The sequence below is a fragment of the Lissotriton helveticus genome, chromosome 9 (assembly GCF_964261635.1).
Source record: "Lissotriton helveticus chromosome 9, aLisHel1.1, whole genome shotgun sequence".
In the NCBI taxonomy this organism is placed as follows: Eukaryota; Metazoa; Chordata; class Amphibia; order Caudata; family Salamandridae; genus Lissotriton; species Lissotriton helveticus.
In genome coordinates this window covers 270314920-270331801 of record NC_136070.1, presented here as the reverse complement: position 1 = coordinate 270331801, position 16882 = coordinate 270314920, and the positions used below count along the sequence as shown (strand labels likewise).

Genomic DNA, 16882 nt, shown 5'->3' with positions numbered 1-16882 from the left:
GACTTCCCATTGTTTTGGCATCCTGTTTTGTGAGGGTTTTCACCACTTTAGTCAACATTTTGAATACATCTGAAGCGTTCCCAACTTTAAAAATTTTAAGTGGAATTTGTTTTAACAATGCCTTCACTATTTGTGAACTGCCGCTTGTTTGGGAAGAAGGCAGCATTTGAACTGCTTAATTTTTGTGTGGTTTGTTGTTCACCCTCACATTCAGTAAAGGAGTTTGATTCCTGTAAAATTGTGGCAAAATCTGGCCTGGAATTGAGAGCAGTAATTCACCTCCGAGGGAAACTAAAATACCTCATGATTTAGGAAGTAAAGCAACAATATTGCAGCATGGCCAGGGAGGCCATCCTTCTACTGTGATAGGCTGATTACCTCCAAAGGATTCTCATAGAGAGAGATCCAAGGGAAGGAGAAAAAGAAACACTGTCATCACCGCCATTGCCTAGTCGACCTGTTTCCCTTTGTGGACAGCCTCTGCAGCCAGATCTACATTTGTTCCAAAGCAAAAGGTGTGCCTAATGCCACAGACTCTGGTGTCATTAGGAGGAAGAAACATAACATGCCGGCAAGACAATTATCTCACTTCTCAACGTCAAAATAGTTTTCTTATCACTGGAAGGCAGATGAAATTACCAATTCAGTATTGAAAGTTAGCATAACGGTACTCGACGTTGACAGTAGCTTGTGACTCTTCAAGTAGACGCATGTCACCGTCTCCAGAAGCGTCTCCTTTAGACACCGGACCTCCAAGGATGAAGATCCCTGATGAGGGCCCCATCCAGGAATAACTTCACCTCATCTTCTTCACCAAAACCATGGATGGTCCCAAGACACATTTTGATGTCTCTTATCCGGAAGATGCTGGTTGTGGACCCAGTTTTTTCTCCATCTTCTCGTGCCATCAGTACCCTTTCCAGAGTGTCACCATTCTGCTTCATCTCTTGTAGACCATCCCAAGAAATGTAGCACTCAAAGGCATTAAAGTCTTGGTGTAGGGATGACATCTCAGACACTGATTCATCTTCCGTATATACTCCACCATCACTGTCTGTGCATTTTGTGTTTTGAGATATTGCAAACAGGTCTATTTGTTGAAACCTCCAATCCCATGTGTTGTTGCATCTTTTCTCTTCGAAAACCACTTAACTTGTGCATATTACATCAATCTTTAGAGTAAGTTGACCACTAGCTGTTTCAGCAGTAGATCCTCAAACTGTTTTCCACTTAGGTATAGCAGTAAGCCAAATTTGCCCTTCATTCTTGCCAAAGGTTGTTTCCAATTTTCATACACATCTGACATTCCCCTTGATGATGTTCTCCAATAACCTGTTCTCTCTGGCAGAGAGATTTTTCTTTCTCTAAATGTAAGACACGTCTTGAAAGTCTCCTTGGACAGAACAAAGGAGTTGAGGATGTGTCACCATCCTTTTTTGTTAGTTATGGTCCTTTTTGATCATATCTAGCATACCCCAAAATTCCATCTATAAATTGCTTGTCTTGCATCTCACTTTCTTACCTACTGGCATCAAGTCTTTATCTTTCAAACCTAGAGCACATTCAGTGAGAGGAAAAGCAGGGGCAGCTACTTGGTGGAGAAATGTCCCCATGTCAGACATTTGTAGTGCAGCTACATTGAAATCTATTCATGCTTTAACCTAATATTTATATCTAGATTTCTACTTCAGAATGGCTGCAATAGTTGATCAATCCACCCTCAGAAACCTCTTTAGCTGAGATATCACAGTTTATGAGAAACCCTCATTCATTCGCCTTTTAAACCTAGATACCACAGGTTGACTTACTTAGGTTTCATAAAGATTCAATGATGCACAAGTAAATGTTACCTGTAATTGTAGTTCTGAAGCATAGGGTTTTTCATTAAAAACATGAACAATTCTCACTTCTCCCCAGTCTATTTTTCAGTGGAAAAGAGGTCTTAGTTAACTTTACATTGGAATTTATTCCTTAGAAAGACCTGATACTATCATGTAAATGCTAATAAATAGCCTACTGGGATGTGTAATCTGTTCGCTCCCTAAACATTGCATGTTTTGTTTTCATCTTCTCTTTGCATTCTGCTTATCATGCTAATGTTTTCCTCTATTCAACTTTATGCTTTTGACCTTAGGGATTCTCTGTGCAGCAGTATGAACAACTGGTGTTATAGTGCTTCCATACATGTAAAATTTGGAATTCAGAACAAATATTAGTCTGAATAAGCAACAGAGCTTACCTGTATTCATAAATGCTAGATCTTACCTCTTTTAAACATACTTCCTAATATGAGGATTTGACATGTTTTAGGATGCCCTCTGTCAAAGGGGAATATTCTACTTTTGTGTCGTCAATGAAGATTCCTTCCTTGCAGAACTAGGATTAAAAGTAACATTTATTTTTTCTTGATTTACTACTGCTCTCTTTTTAAGTTAGAAAAATACAGAACCCCTAATGCGGTTTGGTCTACTATGATCATATCTACATATCCACATGGGTGGTGCCTCTTAATAAGATTTAACTTCTGATAGGGCATGCCCCAATGCCTGCAGTGTAAAAACCATACAGAAAAGAACCCAAAACACAGACCTGATTCAGGCCTTTACATATTCTTTTGGCAAATGATTAGTCTGACCTCCCTTGACTTTTCACCAGCTGAAGTGGCCCTCAATATGCAGTCAGGGATCACCTATTTTTTTTTCTTAATGACACCCCTGTGGGCGCCTCATTAATTGTGCATTTATAATCCATAAAACAGGCATATAATGTTACAATAAATTGCCTTCTAAATAAGTAAGGCGAATGTCCTGATGTTTTCATGATCCTATCTTAATCTTATTTGGTAGTGGAGAATTCAATGGTTTAAAATAACCCGGTTTCCTAGATAGAGGCCAAACCATGAACATTCTTATTAGGGATGCAGGGCAGAGCATAGCCGGGATACAGGATTCAGTAATGATTCAAAGCCTATTTTGAAACGGGGAAAAGGCAGGGCGCCCAAATTTACAGCTTCCATGTGAGCAGTTGTTTAAAGAATATCAGTAGGGCCTGGAGCATGTTGTGCCTTTGTGCCCTTTATCGTGTCTATAAATTTCCTAGACATAAATGGACATACTCAATTTTGGAAAATAACACCAATATGTTGTTTCTTTTTACATTTTGAGTCCACGTAAAATAGCATGATGTAACCTATACACTCTTGTTCTGAAATTGAGCTACAGCCTCTACCACTGTTAACTCCATTCAGTTTGTTAATATATTTCCAAAAATGGTTAGGTTTACCATTCTTCCACATCTCATAATATTTATCCATTCCTTATCAATATAAGCTTGTTTGTATTCACAGAATGATTTTCTTATATACTTTTTCTGCAGAGAATTAATAGTGTGCTGCTCTTTTCTAGATGACATTTTCTTTCTTAACCCCCTCATCTTCTAATTGACCTCTTTCCTCCCCTCCCCTCCCTCAGTTTGTGGAGAGCCATTGATTTCCCGAACTCATTTGTTGGAGTTAATTCTCTGAGTTCTATCTGTAGCCGGGAATGAATGTAATGAAGATATTATATTCAACCAAATGCCAATTACTCCGCTTGAAAGTGATCTTTTCCTACACAAAAGTGCTAACAAATGCACTGCCACTGGTGAAACTTCCAGGCTACAATTTGCCTTTAGCGTAAACATCCCATTTAATAAATTTCAGCCTAGTTAACTCTATCTGTACTCAAGCTTCCTGTATCTTATCTATTTGATCCAATCTTCCTTGAACAACATCAGACCCCCGTGATATTTTACAATTGACACATACATCCTGGGGCGAAATGTCAATACTTAGCCACACCATGTCCTGAGGCACAACACCTTTGAAACTATTGTTGAGGATAAAACTGGTTGTCAGTTGAACTATATATTTTATTATTTATTTATTTATTTTATAGCACTTGTAAAGCGCATAGCTACCCACAAAGGGTTTCCCGGCGCCAGACCAGCAAGACACAAGATACCAATGTAGAGAGAACAGTCAAAGCATTTATTTGTTGAACAGCCAAGTTATATATGAAATTAAAAGGACAGATTTTTCAAAACTTCCCCGTATTCTGTCTTGATTCTTGTATGGGTTATTTGTTGTAAATATGTATGTAACCCTGCCACACTATATGTGAGTTTACTGTGTAACAGCCATATATACCATGAGACACTTAATGGATATATAAAACACGACATATCAACTATGATCTTTTGTTTGGTGTGTTCTGACTTATCCTGCTATTTTACAAGGTTTAAGTAATTGATTGTGATTCTTTATCTTTGATATTAAGCAATTGTTTAACCCGACAGAACACATTGGAGTAATTATCGTATGTACCCAGGTTCTGAGGGACACAGGGTTGCCCTATTATAGTTAATGTGTGTTATTTACAACATTATAAGAAGCAGTAGTAGATAATTGGAAACATATATTAGTCTGCATTTTGCCTCCAACCTATTTATCATATTCTCTGGGTCTTTTTTCCTTTTCTGTTCCTTCTTGTAGGCAAACAGCGGCCTGAAACCTAAGGAAAATGAAGTGACTTCAAAGCCCTGGCATTGGCCAATCAACTACCAGGTGAGACATTACCCACCTTAGCACTCTTAAGTGTGGACTTGCAGACTCAACATCAATAGATTTCTCTGTTTCCAATAAGGACGTCTAGTAATGTGATCCAAGTTTGGCCATCACACCTCCTATCCATAGTCGGGTATCAAACAATGTAAACAAAGGATGCCCATCCCACTGCATCTCATTTCTAGCCTAAGAGAATGAGAAGCATAGCATGAGTCTGGATCCAGAAGCAAAAGAGCCCTTTTTCAGTGAGAATTTTTCATGTAGCAGCAGGATTTCAAGAATAGCAACAGTAGTATGTTGTGGAGTCATGTTGAGACTGAAGCGTGTATGTGATGAATACAAGGAGGGGGTGCAGTGTTTGGGGCATGCGATAACTTTTTTTATAAGCATTTCATACTAGAGTTTTTGCTGTCACCTTTAGTGATGTTAAAAATACTTAATTTAAGAAACCTATGCAGAACTTCTACCTGCAGCCTCTCACCCAAGTGATATATGGGCACCTTTTCAAGGATTCCGGCTTAAAGGAGCTGAGGAGAATCATTAACGTATTCATAGGTACATTACCTGCATCGGGACGTATCATTGCAAGGAGTGATCCCTACATGCAAATGATCACTATTGTCTGTGCTAAGTGTGAAATATGTCGAATTATATGGCACAATGTTATCTTGGTTGTCTGTAAGTTCACTAATAAAAGAAATAATTTATCAGACTTGAGAGAATGCAAGGCACAGTTTACCTTGCAGGATTTGAATTTTTGGTGGTGTCCTGCAGAGGACTGCGGTACCGTGTTTGGTTGCATGATCTTTAGAAAGCAGTTACTCATCAAGTTTATTTTATTAGCAGCGCCTTGAGTTTCTGTTCCAAACAAGTTAGTTTATTTAGAAATATATTTTTAAAAAAGACATTAAAAAAACACGTGTGTTGAGTGTAAAAAGAGCTTTTGAGCATTTGGAACAGTTTTGAATCTACTTGCCATTTTCCTCTTCCTGTCTCTTCCAAGCCAAGTAGGGTTTTCTAGTAACAGCGCTCCATGCAGGAAGCTGTGTGTATTTCAGTTGAAGTTTGATCTTTCAATAGCTATGCCAGTCTGTGACTCCTAGGGCTCCCATTAGACAAGTTCTCCTGACCACCAAAAGTAGGTCTCTCATTGGACCAGGTCATCTGACTGCTAGAGTTGGGGCTTCCATTAGTCAATGTCACCTGATATCTAGGGCCTTCTTACCTACTTAAGACAGAATCTTTAGGGCATCCAAGTTAAGGTTGCTGGTTTAAGGCTGCTGCCTATTTGGGCCTTGAAAGAGCTAGGACCAGAACAGGTAAGCAACCACTCAGCACGTCTTGCAACAGTTGTAGGCAACTACCAGTAATGTGTACCTCATATACATCCACAAGGTGAGGAAAAGTGTTGCTGGGTTCTAGGGAATTACTAAGTACAACCCACTTACAAGAAGAGCTGAGCTAAAACAGTAGACTATAACAACACCATTTATTATAAAAAAATGTAACACCACGGCAATTCACCAAGAACCTAGTTTCTAGTTTCCTAAGTTGCATCATACCTCCACACACCGACTCACTCAACCCACTATGTAAACCTGCAGCTCCTCCACAACAACTTACTGCAAATACCTCCAAAACCATACCCAGCCCAGGAAACCCAAGGTTCTCTAACAAACAAGCCCACGTCCAGTGTTACCCCAGGCTTCATGCAGAGCAGTCTACCCTTTGACCAGTACCCATACTCCACATGCCCTGCCTCAATCCACTCTAGTTCCCACATCCTTGATGCATCATCGCAACAAGAGAATAAAGACACCACACCTAAACTGGCTGCCCTTTAATGCAAGATCCATGAACAAGATCTGACAGAGCATACTTGATCTGCTATCAGAATCAGCAACCCCCTTACTTTCAGCACAGAAATGTTGTTCAGCCACAAATCCACACCTACATGCCATTATGTTATACAACCAGAATACAGCATCATCAACAAAAATCATATTAGCAGGTTTGGAAGTGGCCTAGCAGGCACCTACAAGAAATCTTTACAAATATCTCACATTGAAGACTTTACCATCAAAGACTGCATCCTGGCTGGTGAGATGTCGTCCCTCTCTAGCCTTTGCTTGTTACTTCCTCTTGAGCTATAGACTGCCTCCCAGTAATGCCACATATAAGGACATCTCCCAGAGACAGTAACCAAGACTCTACTATATCACTCCAATCTATACCTTCCAGTAGACCTCAAAACTTGGTTTGGCAAAAAGTATTTGACTACAGCCACCTGCCATTATATCTGATCTTGAGACCTACGACAAATCGAATGAGGCCCAACCCACTCTGAGATTACACACTGGACATCATACTTGCTTCCCAAGACAAAGAAAAAGAGACCTCCTAGAACTTAACTCCCTTCTTCAAAGAACACCTATCCGTATTCAACTTTATGACATACACACCTTCTACCACTACCGTGACTGACATCCAAAAGAAGACCACAAGGCTTAAAGACGCAACACAGCACCCTGCAATGCAAGTGCAGGGAAAAAAGGGATCATATTGACAGACATGTACTGCATTACTATAGCATAGCTTACAAAGAAGCAGCAACCATTAGAAGCACAAAAAGACAAAACCTGTCCCCATGCATAACTGGGTGACTGCCCATCAAAGGAAATCCACAAGATTCTAACAGAATTCCATAACCAGGAGTGCTAAAATGCAGACCCAAGATTACAGGCCTTCTACATTAAAATCTCCATGAAACTGATCTCTAAATTGGAAAAGATTGTAAACTACCTTAAGGACAAAATGTCATGACGCACCCCCTCAGTCATGCACAACCACAATCTTTCACCACTGTCATTTCTTCATAACAATCCACTGATAATAATTCAAAGAGGCCGTCAGGATCACCTGCAGAACCAGCCCCCCAAACATCTTCACAGAAATATTTCGCACAGTTTATGTAGGGGAAGTAGCTAGAAGCATACTAAACAAATACCTGGAACTGAGATGTTTCCCACCTAAGCTAAAGAACTCTTCCATTAGATCACTTCTCACAAAGAAGAACCTCGGCCCATCCAATCCAGGAAACCTCAGGCCAATCTACAGTTCCTATGTAAATTATTTCAAAGAGCACAGTTTACTTAACTCTCCAATTCTACTAGAGAAAATTACTTCCAGTTGGATCAACAATCTGGATTCAGATCAACAAAGGGTACAGTTAGCCCTCGCATCCATATGGGACGACCTAAAACTGATAGTGGACAAGAACATAGTGAATACCTTATTGGTTTAGGACTTATCACCAGCATTTGACACTATTCGCCATCAGATGCTACTACATAGACTCCCATCATTTCGGAATATCAGAAAACTCTCTCCAGTGGATTGCCTTATACCTCAATAACATACAGAGCTTGGTGTTCCACCTTTCATATCTGCCTCTCGCACACAACCTTGTAGCTTGTCTTGGGGGTCAATCATCTCTACTATTCATCATTTTCCTTACCCTCTTAATGGACCTGATCTGATCATTCAACCTTACATGTTAAAACTATGCAGATGATACTCGCATCATTCTAGAATGAATAGCCCAGAAGACCTCTACAAGTTAAGACTTGTTGATTGTCTCTGTGATTTAGAAACATGGATGATAATTACCCACCTAAAGCTCAACAACACAGAGATCGCGAGCATGACCTGTGGACAATGACAAAAACCCAAGGAGCTTGATGCCCCGCCACCTATGTCAAGAAAATTAAGAACCTAGGATTAACCATGGACTCGGATCTGTCTCTAATACCACATGCCAATGCGTTCACAAAGAGCATCTTCTACACAATGAAAACACTGCAATGTACTGCAACTGCACTGCAACACAGCCCATTCCTTGGATACCAACACAAGATTGCAAACTAGCCTCGGACTCTTTTTTTTTTTTGGGGTGGGGGGGGGGAGTGATATTTTTATTTGTGAACCATAACAGTTAGTCACATTGAGTCGTCAACTAATCATAATTACAGAGGGCAATACGGTACAGGTAGTGTAATACTTAGGGCTTCTAGTGATCATTAAAATATATGCAAGCTTGCACAAAGGTACAGAAGTGAGGTTATAGTCATTCCGGTGAGAGCTCATTATCTCTATAAATCATTTCCAGTCTATAGTATGTTTGCCAAGGACCCCAGATCTCGGCAAACTTTTTGGGGCAGCCCCTAGTCTTATATGTGACTCTCTCTGCTGTTGTGTAGAGGTCCATCCCTATTTTCCCTTCTTCCAGGGTGGGCGGTTCAGGCGCTCCCCAGTGCTTGGCCAGGTCTCTGTTCGCCATTGCCAAGCTCAAGTTGCAAAAGAGAAGCCAGGCTCTCGGGAGATCCACCTCTATGGGAATGTCAAGGAGGACATACTTAAGAACAGCCTGGGGGGTCCCTTAGACAATCATAGCCAGCTAGTCTGTTATGTTTCTACAATATACTGTAATTACTGGGCATTCCCATAGTGTGTGGTAGAATGTGCCGTCCTGTTACCTATATCACAGACAATGTGGTGACACAGCCCCTCCAATTTTGTGTAATCTGGCCTGGTCATAATAGACCCTGTGGAGGATTGTGTACTGTACTAAGTGCAGCCTCAATATAATCTCCACCATCCTTGGGAGCAACTTAGCTTCTTCCCAGTCCTTGTCATCTAAGTCACCCAGGTCTCTTTCCCATTTTTCTCAGTTTCTTCAATATATCAAGCATTTAATATTATTGGTCTTATAGGTGCAGCAGACCGCCTTCCCCAGAATTTCCCCCGTAGTAATCTCCCTTCCATCTGGGTGTATTCAGGTATATGAGTCGTGTCTGTTCCTCTGCATCCCATGTATGTTTCTGCTGCATATACTTAGTATTGTGTGTCATGAAGGTGGATAATCATGTTGAATGGAAATAAAAGAAATTAGCTTTCCTCCCTCCAAGAGGTTGCCCAAATTAGAAATCCCTATTGTGTGCCAAAGGCCAAAGCCTCTCAATTTACCCAGTTCTGTAAATCTTTTGCCAGCCACAGAGGAGTCTCCTGGGTGTACCGTGACTCCCACCCCCAGTACTTCTGTGGCCTATTCCAGGCAGAAATGGTTCCCTGAGTCACTAGCAAGAGTTTCCCAACCCCCTCCCTTTCAAAAAATGTATATATGATTTTGAATCAAATTTGCTGCGTTGAAGTGAATAAGTGGGGTGGTTTCCTGGCATATGTTCCCAGTCGTTGAGGACCTTTGACTGGGCAAGACAATTGTACCCTGGGACATCTGATAGAGAAATCCCCCATCATATTGATTTCATTGCAGGGTTGACAACACTATCCTGGGGTGGCCACCATCCCATAATAATTTGCAGGCTCTCCGTTAATCCTAGCGAAATAGTCATCTAGGATCAGGTAGTAATAATTTTGAGCACATACTGGAGCTTGGGAAGGGTGATCATCCTGAACATGGCAGTGCGGCCGCATCAGCCTGGAAGTCCCCCACAATTCTATGAAGATTGCAGTTCAGATCTCTTTTCCTATCTAAGGTGACTAAAGTGCCCAGATTCTTCTAGCCCTCTTTTTCTACCCCTAGTGTCCGAGGCAGGTTGTCTAAATTGCGCATGGTACCTGTGTGATAGAGGCCAGGGTTATCCCAATTAATTGAGTACCCAGAATGTGCACCATAGTCATCAAAGGCTTGTAGTACTACCGGCATGGTCTCTCTGGGTTGAGTAATATAAAGTAGGATATCGTCTGCCTATCTCTTCCCCTGCTTAAAACCCGCTAATACCAGGGTGCGTCCGAATCAGGCAGGCAAAGGGTTCCAAGACCAGTACAAACAAGAGGGGGGACAAGGGGCAACCCTGTCTGGTCCCCCTCCCAATAGGGAATTACTCTGACAGAATTTGATTGACCCATAACTCTGCTAGTGGGTCCTTGTTGAGTACATTTATCCAGGACTGGAATATTGGACTGAAACCGAATCTAGTGAGGACCTGCATTAAAAAAATGCCAGTGATAAAAAAAAAAGCCTAAACTCAGAACTAAGGGCTAGCTGGTAGCTGAATGATGAGGGGCTCGGATCAGCTAAGTTTAGTAGGCTGCGTAGACAGCCAGTAAAGGCTGCCCAAAAGTATAACTTAATGTCCGGAAGCTGGAGTCCACTTTTTTGTACAGAAGCTTCATAAAGCGAGTGGCACGTCTTGCGCGCCTATAACTCCATCTACAACTTCCAATGACGCCCTCTAGACGCTTAAAAAAGGATTCTGGAACTCTCAAAGAGATTGCACTAAATAAATACAGAAATTTTGGAAGCATATTCATTTTAATATTATTGATTCGACCCAGAAAAGTAAGTGGGAGCTTATTCCAGGATTTCCTCTTGGAAATGACTAAGAGTAGTAAAGGTTCATAGTTCAGTTTAATAATATTCGTAACCAAGGGATACAGTCTAATTCCAAGATAGACAGCTGTTGAGGTCACCCCAGGCATAGGTGTGTCTGGTTAAAATTTCAATAGAGCCTGAGTTTTGGACAGGTTAAGATTGTACCCTGAGAACTTGTTGAACCTCAACGCTTCCTTCGAGACCTGTTGAATAGCTGATAGTGGATTCTTGCAGAAGACTACATCATCGTCCGCATAGGCAGTCAGCTTAAGATGTTGACCTCCAAAGAGCAGAGGATGAATAACTTGCATTCGTAAGAAGCGACTGTAGATAAGGCACCATATACAGAGCAAATAAGAGGCGAGAGAGTGGAAACCCCTGTTGAGTACCTCAAGAGAATAAAAATTGATTTGAGAATTTCCCCTCGTATGCCACCCTGACACGCGGGATCCTATATAGTGCCTGAGTTAATATAATAAAGCCCTCCCCGAGACCAAATAAGCACATGATGGTCCACATGCACTCCCAAGATACCTGATCAAAGGCCTTCTTGGCATCTAATAGGCTCATACCTATATTAGTGTTAGATTTGCAGGCAACATCAAATGCCGTAATTGCGGCATTGGAGTGGGCCGTTGTGTCTCTAGCTGGAATAAGCCCCAGTTGTTTCAATTCTCACAGTGGGGAATAAAGCTTGAAGCTGGAAAAAGGCCAGCCAACCCAACCCCGCTCCTTGAGGAAAAGACCCAAGGATGCCTTCAAACAACCAAGTCAATATTGAAAGGAGCACGCTGCCACTCACCAGGAGCTGATAGTAACCGACCGCACTTAAAACACCTCATATCTGACCAATTTAGAACAAACAGAATAACAATACGGCGGACTATACTTACAAGAGACACTAATTGACATAGAGTAACATCACCATCCTCCAAGAAAGCTGCCAACCATAAAATTAGTATATGTACATGGAATATCAATGGGCTCTCGGACAAACTAGAGGACCCTGAAATATTAACCTATTTAAAATCTTTTGACTTGATCTTATTACAAGAAACCTGGGAAGAACAGGAGATCTCACTACAGGACTACACAACCATTATCCATCCGGCAACCAGAGGCTCCAATTACGGCCACAGCTCTGGCGGCCTGGCGTCATTTGCCTCTATACCAACTATTGGAGCAATGGAAGAAATTCCGATAAAAATCACGCCCCGAGTGCTGCTCAGGAATTAGCTGTAACAACCATAATTAATCAGACTACTCAATTACTATTTGTCATAAACACATACATACACCCAAAGTACAGACAACCAGCGGGAAGGGTACTAGTCAGCGAACTGGCAAGACTTATGGCGGAAAGGGAAATGGACAACATACTCGTAGCTGGCGACTTCAACCTTCATCTTTACGGAAAGAAACCAATCGACGAGATGACAAAGATAATGGACCTTGCATGGGAAATCCCGAATCAAGCCACTCCCTTATTAAACAAACACACAAAAACCTCAAACGAGCTACTGATCGATCTCGAGCAGTTAAACTTGAGAGTTCTTAATGGTCGATTTGTAGAAGATACCCCACCAGCTCCAACATATGTTTCTTCAACCACCTCCTCCCACCTTGACTTTGCCCTCGTGACCTTACCACTGTTTGAAAAAATCAGTTCATTCAAAGTGGGAAACAGCGGCCAAAGTGACCATCTGCCGCTAGAAGTGAAACTGGCCATGTCCTGTAGGACTCAAGTCTCGGTTAGAACTAACATCTGCACAGACTACACCTTAAACTACAGGCGAATAAGATGCAAGATAAATGAAGCTGAGGAACGATCAACTAGTGCCAAAACAATCATGCACCAAATATCTAGCACAGATAAGAGGCTACTAGTTGCCTGGGGTGAATTCACAGCGGAACTCGGGGCGAAACACGCCAAAGAACAAAAGATCGTCAAAGGTAAAACCTTAGGGAACATAGTGGGCAATGTAATAACACCAGAGATAAAAACCTTAAAAAAAGGAATAAACCAGATCTTGAGACAGCTCCGAAAAGACCCAAACAACGAAAGTCCGCTAAAGACTTTGCGCACCCTAAAAGCTCAGCTGAGGAAACAAACATGGGAAAGGAAAAGGCAGCTGAACGATCACCTTTGGGCAAAAATCTTACATGTCTCTAAAGAAAAGAACTGCTCTAGATTCTGGAAACTAATTCACTCCCTCCAACGTCCAGATCACAAGGGAATTAACTCAAACATCTCGGAATCAGTCTGGGCGAATTACCTATCATTTCATTTCAACACCGAAAACTAGCGAGGCGCTCGCCCCGTGGCAAACTCGAGAAATCCGGTCTGGATCAGGTCTCAAACAAAACAGGGAGAAACAACAAGGAACTGATCAATGTCCACACAAGGATATCATCCCCACACAACACTGGTATACTGAACGAGAAAGCAACAAAAAGACTCGTACCAATCACAAGTAGAAAAGAACCCATATACTCGGAAACAGCGGCCAGGATCAGTTCACAAATCAAAAAGGGCAATCTTGAAGGTGCCCCGGGCCCGAATGGGATCCCGTCAATAATATATAAACAAGATGCTGACTTTTGGAGCAACATCATGGCACCAGTCTTCCAGGAAATAAGGGAAACAGAAATATATCCAAAAACCTGGATAGGCTCAATTATAAGCCCAATTTATAAAAAGGGAGCAAGGAATAACCCAAGCAGCTATTGACTAATAGCGCTAGTCGATATAGAGGCAAAGTATTATGCGGCACTTGTCCTGGAGGATTTAACAGCTTGGGCAAACAAAAACCACATCATTCCAGCTACCCAGACCGGTTTCCGCAGAGGTCAGGGCAAAACGACCAACATCATGACGCTAACCCTTGTGACAGACGCAGCAAAATCCATGAAGAGCTCATTATATTTATGCTACATTGATTACAGCGCCGCATTTGACCACGTAGACCGGAGCAAACTCTGGCAGAAGCTGGATAGATGGGGGATACCAAGCCCACTCCTTCAGCAGTTGATCATGCTACATACTAACACCTGGGTTAGGATTAAACTGGGCTCCGGAACACACATCTCATGGCAAATTAGTACTACCAAAGGCCTGAAACAGGGCTGCGTCCTAGCCACAACGCTGTTCAACCTTTTTCTGGCAGATCTCCCGGGGGAACTAGAGAAAACAAAATCCCATGCCCCGCGACTAGGCGACACCACACTTTCAAACCTCCTATACGTCGACGACCTGGTCCCCTATTGGCCTCCAAAATATTCTGGATGCAACTAGTTTATTTTCCACAAATAACTCACTAAACATCAACTTAAACAAAACTAAAGTTATGACGATGAACTACAACAAAAAAAGGAAACTTGCCTGGTTTATGGATGGACAGAGGTTAGAACAAGTAGCAACCTACAAATACCTAGGTGTCCTTATGGACAGCAAAGGCACATTTAGGCCCCAATTAGAGGCCATTCGTTGGAAGGGCACGACTTTCAACTGGTCAATTAAACCCCTGAAGAAAGTTCTCCCAGACCGGTCGCTCGGCCTTCTTTTGCAGGTGATAAGGGCACGACTGCAACCCATGTTTACGTACGGCAGCGAATCCCTGCAAGGAAAAGATGCCACCACATTAGACAACACCATCAGTCACGCTTATAGGGCCATATTGCAACTACCCACCTACACCTCGCCCGCTCAAATTCGTTTGGAATTTGGGCTCCAGAAACAAGCGGTAGAGAGGAGAGGGGAATACATTAAAACGTGGCGAAAAATCAGAGATGCCGACCACGGATCCCTAAACGCCCATCTCTGGAGAGAACTATCCGCCAGAGGCAACTCACCCGCAAGGAAATATCTCCAAGACTCATTGGAGATCCTGGACCTAACAAACCTCTGGGAGTCGTCAACCGATCTTAAAACCTTCAAAGAAGTGGTAACGAAAGTAAACAAGTTAATCTCATTATTAGAGGATAAAGCCACCCTGTCTAAGAGGGCCCACGGATTGGACGTGTTGAAAGACTACAGTGCCCTGAAACCCCAAGAATATTTAAAAATGGGCCTCACGCAGTCAACTAAAAACAAGTTCCTAAATATGCGTCTTGGCATCATTCCGATTTTACCGCACCTGGCACCTTGGAAAAGGGGAAGCTCAGCAAGTTGCTGCCGACTTTGCACATCAGGAAAAGAGGACTTAATCCACATAACCTGCATTTGCCCAAAATTTATGGACATAAGACGATCCCTACTCCGTGCCATATGGAACCAGAAGGGCATAATGAGCTGCAGGCAGGCTGTGATGCTGTGCTTTAACCCTGAGGAGATTCAGTTAAACTATAGACTAACGAAATTCTTTGACACGGTGTCCAAAAGGATTATGATTCAGACAACTGACTCACACTAAGCACAAGTCTATTCAATGCTGAGCTCAGTCCATTGGGGCACTTTGCTTGCTTAAATCCTTATGGCCTTGAACAATATAATTATGTCTTTTTATGATCTCAATAAGCAGGTCCACCGCACTTTATATTTTTAATTGTAACCAGAATTACTTTTTATGCACATTTGTATGTTTTTTTATATTGTGAGTTTTTATTAACTGTACAATAACTCTATCTATCTACCCAGTTGTTGTCGTATCACCAGGGTTGAGAGAGTGGGGGCAAGACGCATTGCCAACATTTTTGCAAACCATTTAGCTTCTGAATTAATCCGAGATATGGGTCGGTAAGACCCCATATCTTCCTCAGGTTTGCCTTTTTTTCAAATACCAGAATATTAGTAGTATTTCAAGTATTATGAACAGCGCCGCTTATCTAGGTATGTTGGATTACTTTTAAAAATTGAGGGATTATTATTTCTTTAAATACCTTATAGAATTCCGGATGTATGTCATTACCACGCATGCTTTTACAACGCATGCCTTTACCACGCAACTTTCACACTTGCGTTGGGGGGTGCTGGATAGTGAATAGTTTAATTTACTATTCCAACTCCAGTCCCCGTGGATGGTAGGGAAGGTTTTGGATAGTAAATTAACTATTCCCTATCCTAGAGCGCCCCCCAGCGCAAGTCGTTGTAACGACTTGCGTTGTAAAAGTTGCGTGGTAAAGGTACTGCGTTGTAAAAGTTGCGTTGTAAACGCTGTTCCCCAGAATTCCAGAGGTATGGCATCCTCGCCCGCCACCTTGCCTGTAGAGAGAGTCGCTAATGCAGCCTCCCTCTCACTCAAAGAAAACTTAGCTTGCAACTCCTTAGCCCGGTCTTCACTGAGATAAGGGAGACTACACTACCGCAAGTAATCCCTGAGTCCAACTTGATCAATCGTTTGAGGCTGACTATATAATTCCTCATAAAACCTGGAGAATTGCTCCAGGGTAGATGTAGGTTTTGTATGCACTATGTCATTCATACCCTTAATTGAGTGAATCATAGTTTTGAACTGCGGATCTAGAATCGGATGTGCCAGCACTCTGCCGACCCTCTTCCCATATTTATTCTTGGCGATATATATTTCACATATCTAGCAGCTATTTGATCTTGAAACCTACAGTCCAGAGTAGATTGTTTTTCTATTAATTGAAGGTAGTCTGTTAGTCTGCTTCTCCTTCGGAAATTTTCAGAGCATGTAATAATTCAAGTTGAAGAATAGTTTGAGAAAGAAGACAAGCTTCCTCTGAGACAGCCCTATTTTGCTTGACCACGTACTGGAGGGTAACACCACAATGTAAATTTGGGAATATTATCACTAGTTTCAGTTAGAGGAAATGAAAGCAGAATTGGGTTAGGATCCGAGGCAATCCTAGGACATACATCTATTTCCGCTCCATCCACCAGGGACCTTCGGGTGAAAACCATATCTATCCTAGAGTATTGC

At 41.9% G+C, this 16882-nt stretch overlaps 1 protein-coding gene across 1 annotated transcript in view; it reads left to right on the top strand.

Moving 5' to 3' along the window:
• The window catches only part of POMT2 (protein O-mannosyltransferase 2), a 425522-nt gene that overhangs the window by 274562 nt on the left and 134078 nt on the right, over positions 1-16882 (top strand). The window contains exon 16 of the mRNA XM_078659955.1: positions 4532-4603. Coding sequence (XP_078516081.1) covers positions 4532-4603 — 72 coding nt within the window. The remainder of the gene's footprint in view (positions 1-4531; positions 4604-16882) is intronic.